Source organism: Pterocles gutturalis, unplaced genomic scaffold (genome assembly GCF_000699245.1).
Source record: "Pterocles gutturalis isolate BGI_N339 unplaced genomic scaffold, ASM69924v1 scaffold12202, whole genome shotgun sequence".
NCBI classification, from domain to species: domain Eukaryota; kingdom Metazoa; phylum Chordata; class Aves; order Pterocliformes; family Pteroclidae; genus Pterocles; species Pterocles gutturalis.
In genome coordinates, this window is record NW_010112893.1 from 32251 (window position 1) to 41089 (window position 8839).

Sequence of the window (8839 nt, forward strand, 5' to 3'; positions counted from 1 at the left end):
CTCTTTCATGTCTAATGTTATGCCTAACACCCAAAAATAACATGGCAGGGTTCTCGACATCATTTCCACTACTGAAGCACCTAGCACCTTATTCAGCAAAGATTATTTTAGCAGTGAGTTTCAGAGCGCTTGGGGACTCATTCTGCTGAATTAGTATCTCCCAGCCGATACTCCGACGGACACTTTGAAGTGCACCTCTGTCGTGAATCTCCTGGAACACTACCACCACGTCTGTCAGAAGCTCTGAAGTCCAACTCATTTCACTGGGAGCTCCTGCTTATGACATTCTTCACTCGAGTTCTGGAACCCAGGCTGCACAAAAGCCCAGCTTGGTTTTTCACAGCTTGTACCGAGCCAGCCGCTCAAAAATTAATCAGCTCCTAAGCCTAAAAATGTTTCCTATTACTATTGGAAATTTTAACACATTACAGTAAAAAAAAAAGTGGAAGTAGAATAACTAGACTTGTAAAATTATTCAACAATCTGATAATACATTTAGAAGCAGCACTGCAGCCTTGGCTACAACAAAATGGTTAAACAAAACACAAACCATCATTTTAACTAACCCTTTCTGCAATTTCTTCAAAACCATATACGCAGTATGTACTTCTCTGCTTCAGTGTGCACTTGATTTTATTTATAGGAAATTCTGAAACAATGGAAGGTACATTAGCTTAATTTAAGTAGATTCTAGATACTTACTTGAGCAAATATATTCAGCTAATTTTTCAGCATTTCCAGACTTTTCTCCTTGTGGAGTAAGGCCAATTTCTTCCACTATCACCAAAAGTAGCAAAGAAAAACAGTGAAATCAATAAGAACAATTCAGATTTACTGGTACAGAAACATGGGGATAAACTTGATCCAAGCACACAAATACTTCTTTGAAAAGCAAAAAAAATGCCAGCACTTGCAGTAGTAACATGCTACGAAAAAATTCAGTTTTGGCTCTAGAAGGACACAAATGAAAGAAGCACAGATGAAGAATTCTGGGGATAGCTAAGCTGTTCTGGAGAGTTTTTAAACTCTCATACCTGAAGCGGTGAAAATAGAAAGCAGTGTCTGACTATGCTGGATGGGGTGCAGCTCCTGGCATGGGTTGGTTGTAGCTAGCTTTCCAATGTTCTTGTAGCAAAGGATGAAATCCTTTTGGAAAATCTGAGAGTGTACTAATTCTCTTATTTAAGCTAGTAAGTACGGATAGGAGGAATCCCTGAGAAGTTAACTAATTTGGGACTTGATCGATTGAAGATGCTTGTTAGGTGTCACCGGTTGGCGATTCAGTACTGTTACCAGCCTCCCTGAAAAAATATGCTTCTTACAGAGGTAGCCAGTATTCACCCGATTTATTTTTGGATTAGAAGCAGAAAAACATCAGGATTAGAAGCAGAAAAACATCAAGACTTTTAAAATCCTCTAATGTTAGTCTTTTCCTACGTGGGTCAGTGGAAGCTAAAGCTACAATTCAATTTTACCATGAGAAAGGCTTTCATAAACTAAAATCTACATTGCATTTTTGTTATGCACATAAAATGTGTATTACATCAGATGAAAACCAGCGTCAAGACAAATAAAGCAGCTGACCCACTGAAGTCAACGAGATGGATACAGCTGCCTTCTGTTAGGCACATGTCTCACAGGAACACTGAGGGAACGAAGAGCCAGTGCATCAGGCTTTGTGCAATCTCAGACAATCATAATTCCCTTCATCCAATTTCATTTCCAAAGTGAATGAAAAAAACCACATGCAAATTAAGAACAAAGGGTTTTTTTTCTTTTTTTGACCACATTGTTAGTTACCATCACATTACAATAAAAGCAATGAAAAACCAGAAGCTAGATGCTTAGCTGAACTATGCAGGTATAGTTCTAATGTGTATACAATTACTTGTTTTCAATATTATCCATTTACAAAACTTACCTCTTACCTATATTTTTTCTAAGCATTCTTGAATAGCAGCTGATATTCCAAAAATTGTACTTACACGATAGATTTCTCTAAAATTTCTTTTTTAAAACCCCAGCTTACCTAGAGAAGCTGTAGCTTTTCCTACCACGTATGCTGGTTTGCTATTCCATCTTTGCTTAAGAGATTTTGACCAGGCTGAAAAAGAGTAAATTAAATTGAAGCACGTGGCAACAAAATATGAATGCTAAATGAGTATTTGGACTTCTGTTTCATCTACAAATACAGCAAAATAATAATAACTAATATACATTTTTTCACTACATATTTCAGCAGATCAGGATGTACGAAATGAATTTTTAAGGTATTTCTTTCATTGTGTAAATACCAGTCTACAACATGTTTTTAAAAGCCTAATTTGAGTAAACAGTTCTTCGCTGCTTTTTAATGCATACTCGCTCTGTGCCAGATCACAGGCAGCTTGCAGGGTTCATTTATATTTTGGCATTAAGAGCTTAAAAAAGCATCAAAACTCACTGGAAAAAACAGCACATAGTCCATGGGAGATTTAGACACACAAGCTGGTGGTTTAAAACTGAAGGCTTAGGCAAAACCCAAATCTAATACAACAAATAAAAGGGTAAAAATCTATAACCATGCACTACAGTACTCTGTAATGCAACTCCTTCTTATACAAGAAAAAATACAGAAAATGATTATATTTTAAACATAACACCAAAAATAAGTTATCAGCTCAGAAATAAAGCGTACCAGAGACTCAAATCACTAGGAAATGATTTTCCTCCTTCAGGCAGTCAGTATGTTCTAGACTACACTTCCTGGATCCAGCTACCTGATGCCTGAAATCCCAATGGGTCAAAACCAGATACGCTCAGTCTTTTACTGTCTTGTCTGAAACCAGCACAGCCTAGGACATTGAGTGCCTTTCTAGTATCCTTGGGAAAAAAAATTAGAAATAGAAACTACAATGGTAAAAAGAAAAATAAAATCAAAGGAAACTATTCTAAAGAAGCAGAAAGAAAAGGACTTATTCCCTTTGAAAGGAACCCAAGCAGGAACTAAAGACTCATTTTATTGATTAAAATATGTATTTCAGCAGCTCCCAAAATTCCTAATCGAGACTAGGGATGATAAGAGATTACATTTCACCAAAAATCCTGAAATACAGCCTTCTGCTGTTGAAAATTCTAAAATAAACTGACAGTGTATTTACTGCTTACTAGGGAGAGTAACCTTACTATACCTTGATTACTATGACTACAGCCTAAATATGGAGCAGATACAGTAATGATATAATTTAAGAGCACATAGAAACATAAGGCCAAAAGTTATCACTTTGGGGAAAACCCAACCCTCAATCCTTTAAAAGCTCAATTTAGCATGAGGCTTTATGATGCCAAAAGAACTATGAGATACAGCTCTTTTAAAAAAAGGCATACTCCAAACACCTAGTGGTGAGTGAAATAAAATTACAAACTTCATAAAACATTGAAAGAGAAAGGCCAAGGAACATTAATATGCACTTACCTTCATTTTTACTATTCTCTTTTAAACATATCTTGATGGCTTCTAATGCTCTTGGACTGGTAAACACTAGGCCTTCGTAACATTCTGGATGAGAGAGCTACTCATCAACAGTAAATTTAAGAAGGAAATAAAAAAAATAGTAAATAAATTAAAAATTTAAATTGATCAATTCTTTATAATCTTGTGAAGAACAGAACAGCTTCAATAAATATCTGAAACTGAAATTAGTGTCAGTAGCCAGAGTATTTGTAAGAGAAATGTATACAAATCTCAAATTCAGAACAAAACTTGCACAGATTATACTAATTCTCACTACCTGTGAGTATCTATGGTCCATCAACCCAAATGCAAATATTATCTAACCAAATTAATTCTTTAACAAGTATGGGCAACACACTTGATGTGTACACGATACAACACAGTATTGTCTACAACTGTGTTTGTGGAAACACAAGAAGGGGTACCACCAAGGAGAAGAATATTATTAAATCAAGGTAAGAGATGGCATCTTGGCAACCATGGCCTAAATCCTGTTGCAAATGAGGCAACCGAAATAATTTAAAACTTACCTTTTCAAATAAGCTTTCAAGAGAGAGGAATTCAAATGACAAAACTGGAATCAAAGTTGCTTCAAATCCACATAATCCTAATTCCTATGAAAAAGAAAGTTTACCGTTCTTGACATAGATTTCAAACAGTATTTTTTTCTTTTTCAAAGAATTGACTAGGTCAAATATTTCTTTTTACCAAAATAAAATAGAAATGGCACATTATTTGCTTTTACTAGCGAATCTAGTTTGGTTTTGTTAGTTATTTAGTACTGTAACATAATACTAAACAAACAGCTGTGGGACTGGTGCCTCCTACATAGCTCCTGAATAGTTACAGTCATTTAGTACTGTAACATTATACTCAACAAACAGCTGTGGGACTGACACCTCCTACATAGCTCCTGAATAGTTACAGTATACACCAGCACATATCAATATTCATTAATTAAAATTAAATTGGTTTAATAGCAGTACTTTGCTGAGAGCTTTAACAGTGAATTCAGTATGAATGCCCCATAACTATTTTTTTCAGTAACACCAAATTTTCTAGCATACTTTTTTCTTAGCATAATTTCAGACATGCATTCCTAATTTTTATTATTTTTCTTAGAAAATACCACAATTTCACACATGCACTCCTAATTTTGATTAAGCACACTTTTCACTTGAAACAGTTAAATTCATCTATCTTGCTGACACATTATACTATTATTTAACAGTGAACTGACACAATTCTTCACTTTTTTTAAAGTTTACTCACTTTAATATACGGATCTGGTCCTGAATCTTTGTCTTTGGGATCCTTCAGCAGCAGAACCTTCATTGTTTACCAAATAACTGCAAAAGAACTCTGAAACACAATAAAGGAATTTATCTAAATTAGATCTAGAGGACTTTCTCCTGGAACAGTGACTTTAATAGCTCAGCTCCAAAGAAACGGGGTTGCTAACAGTTGCACTGCTCTCTACACAATGAGTAAGCAGCTAACATAACATTCTCTGGGCATGAATATCCACCCTGATAAGCCCAACAACTAACATGCTGTCTTTAGATAATAGTGCTTGAGGGAGAAACTCTAATGGAAGCCATCAAGGAGGGTATGTTTTAAAGGAGAATATTTTGTAAAAGAAGTAACAACCCAATACAATACAGTCATGTTCACAAACACAATAAGCTCCTATACACAAAAAGTATTAATTTCCATGCTGGTTTCCACCCTATGCTCATCATAGTGAGGATGTAAGGGGCTTATGTATCAAGTGACATCATTTGATGCAGTTGGGGTTTCACCCTTCTCATGGGGGAAAACGTGCAGGGCAGTGGCTCAAAAATTTTTCAAAAATACAAACGTATGTATGTATACACACATTTATACATCTGAATATATAAAATATTCATATGCCTTCCTTAGTATATGTGTAGTAAACAAAGCAAGACTAAAAAAATATATTCTGCCATTAAAATGGAAGATGAGAGGTCTCAGTTCCTTAAAAGTTGACTTTGGTGCTGAATTCAAAGCCTATTACAACACGGAAGCAAATATACCAAGCATCAAAGTAAACAAATGCAATAATACAAATGGGAATCCATCCTCTAACCTCAATTATCTATGTGTTACTTTTCTGATAGATTACATACTAGCAAATTCTCTGTAAAATGAATAATTTTGAATATTCAAACGTACAGAACATCTTAAATTGTATTCATTTGCATGACATGCACTGAAATCCTCAAAACTTCATCAAAGACCAAAAAAACCCCCAATTGTTCAGGCAAAAATGAAAAGAGAAAAGGCAGCTTTAGACAACAGTGGACAAAACAGGATCTGGAACAAGCAACCAGAGCTCAGTGTCACACATTCATCTATAGCCAGAAGCACTGTGAAATGCAGGTGGTGACAAGGGCACCCAAACTCTAACCCACCAAACCTTCCTATTTCCAAAATATACAACGTTTGATAACATTATGAAGCCATCAAAATATAAATGTAAGGAAAAAAAAATCCTTCCAAACTGTATAATACAAGATAATAATACTTTCTGGAAAGAGCAATTTCCAACAGTATTGTAATAAAACCCCCAGATGAGACGAGAGAGTTAATTCAGGTACACCTGGGAAAGCAGTTTCCTAATTAATTACTTTAGGTAGTTAGAAACGAATTAACTTCCCATCCTATGCCTTATTACTGTGTCAAGTAACAAACAGTAATAAGAAACGGGTAAACATCCATGCTTAACAAGGTGACTTACAATAATCAAATTAATTATTTTGTTTAGATCCTGTATACAAAATATATACAGAAACCAAAGCATAATTACAAAGTCACAAAATATCTCCTGCAAGATGCAATTACCTAGCTGTCTCCTCTATAAAGAAATCCTACAAGCTGTATTCTGGACTCAGCCATCTGGCTCACTCGTAAGAGAAGCAAGATTGCCCAGCCCTGGCACTCCTAGAAGCCACTGGCTTATTTACAATTCTGCCAGAAGGCAGCTGGTTTATCGACTCCAAAAAGGGGCTGCAAGTGTCCAACGGAAAACAAATGTCACCTAGGGAATCTGTAACTTTGTGCACTCATGAATAACATGGATTTTGAGCTGAACTACCCTCTGAGTGCTTTTGGTTTTACTGCTGAAAAAATAACTCTCGGACCATTCTGTTCTTTCTGCCTGCACAGTTCAGTGAAGAAGGTAAAACTCAGTTATGGATTCTTCTTTTGGGAGAAAAACATCCAGGCAAGTTTTCACGACTTGCTGCAATGATATGGGGTCCCACTGCACTGGGAATGCTAAGTTTTCCACTGCCAAGTCTCTGCAGGATGATGCTGGCCACCCACTTTTGGCTCACTAAACAAGCACCTTGTTTGCTTGAGCATTAATAACAACCCTGCAAAGACTGCTCTTGAAATGGTAAAAAAATAGCATTTAAAACGCATTATGCTTGCAAACAGCTACTAAGAGGACAACAGATTTTCTGTCTTGAGCACACAGATGCAGAGATGAAGAAAAACTTATATTAGTCTGAGGTTTGGGAACCATCCAATTAGTTCTGATAACAAACTGCAAGGGGAGTGTCTGAGGCATTACATCATGACTGAAGGCTAAAACCAGTTTTGTGTTATTTCTGAGTCTACATTACTTAATTTCAAGTCCATCTTAATTCAGAAGAGGGCAAGTTCTAGGTCACATTGCATATTCAGAATATTGTGCTTACAGGCATAATTGAAATGCTTCCCACTCACAGCATCACACAGTAATATTCAACATCCCTGTGCCTTCAATTAAAATATAAAGCTGATTACAATGTGCATCTCTAGGTCCATAATATTTGTACAGTTAAAACGAACAATACTCTCTCATTATAAAAAAAAAAACCTTTGCAGATTTTTCATATACAAGATTGTACAAAAAGAACATCTCTCTGGGTCACTTCACTTTCATTTCAAAACCTGTCCCCAAATAATTGGGAACTATCCTTAATACAGAGGAAATAAAGAAATAAATGGGTTCTTTTGTTTCTTTCTGCTAAGTGACACCAAGAGCTGCAAAATACATTAAATTTTTCTAATACTATTCTGATAATAAGCTACCATGTAGGTCACACAATAAGGTTTGATTAGGTATCAGGAAGAAATGTTTTCCTGTGCGGGTCGTGAGGCAGCGGCCCAGGTTGCCCAGAGAAGCTGTGGATGCCCCATCCCTGGAGGGGTTCAAGGCCAGGCTGGATGAGGCTTTGGGCAACCTGGGCTAATGGGAGTGTCCCTGCCCATGGCAGGGGGTGGAACGGGATGGGCTTTAAGGTCCCTTCCAACCCAAACCATTCCGTGATTCTATGAATTGTCTGTTCCACCATAAACAGAGATAGGCACTGACCCAAGTGCTCACAGAGCTGACACCACTCTCAAAAAGTAATAAAAAAAATAAACACAGACATATTTGATACTTTAAAGGGACATGCAAATTCTAACCTATTTGGATTGTAATTATAAAGACAAAATTACATCCCAGGCCCTGTGCGTTGCATTTCTTCTGGCTGATAATAGCAAACACCCAGTCCTCTTCTTCAAATGACCTCATTAACACTTACCTTCCTTCATTAACTAGACACAGAGACTTAAATGGAACACGGTCCACACGGATGAGCTCAAGCATTGACGGCCACTTCGATACTTCTAGCACTCAGGATTTTCCAACACATTTTCCCGATCGATGGCTTTTATAAAGACCACATTCACATTGTGCTTACTGCACTCTACCTCACTGCCTTTTCTGTCTGTGTGTCTGGAATTCTCTGTAACTGATCTGTGAATTAATTTGTTAGGTAAGCAGTAAGCACCTGATTCCTTTTTTTTTTTTTTTTTTAATTTGGCTTTCAGTAATTTGACTCTTGTCATAGATGCTCAGGACAGACTTCTACAGCCCAATACTGCATTTCAGCCTGTGTTTGGGCTGTCTTTTCTTTACAACAGTGCAACTGACAGGTTCAACCAAAACACACCAGGAACAGAGGGCAGAAGGAACGTGAGGACATTCGACATTCGTTGCACGGGGCAATTCTTTCCCTTGCCTTCAAACAGACTGTGCTCCTGCAGGGCAGGGACCTGCAGCAACCAAAACACACATTCTCAAGGGTCTTTTGAGCCACAGCAGGGTCCGGATGACTTTCCCAAAACACTGTACTTCTTTTAAGCAGGTGACAGCAGCAGCACGATGAAGGATTTTTAGCTGCGAGGAGAGGTGCGGCCCGGGCCGTGTCATGCCCGTGTTCCCCCTCGCTCTCCACAGGTCCCCCAGCCCCGGTTGCCCTCCTCAGGCCTCTCCCCTCGCCCCCCCCC

At 37.4% G+C, this 8839-nt stretch overlaps 1 protein-coding gene across 1 annotated transcript in view; it reads right to left on the bottom strand.

Moving 5' to 3' along the window:
* UROS (uroporphyrinogen III synthase) overlaps positions 1 to 4828 on the bottom strand; it is a 9716-nt gene extending 4888 nt beyond the window's left edge. The window contains exons 1-5 of the mRNA XM_010074244.1: positions 4766 to 4828; positions 4024 to 4107; positions 3455 to 3551; positions 2030 to 2104; positions 703 to 777 (exon numbers count right to left, since the gene is read on the bottom strand). Coding sequence (XP_010072546.1) covers positions 703 to 777; positions 2030 to 2104; positions 3455 to 3551; positions 4024 to 4107; positions 4766 to 4828 — 394 coding nt within the window. The remainder of the gene's footprint in view (positions 1 to 702; positions 778 to 2029; positions 2105 to 3454; positions 3552 to 4023; positions 4108 to 4765) is intronic.
* Positions 4829 to 8839: the final 4011 nt, after the last annotated feature.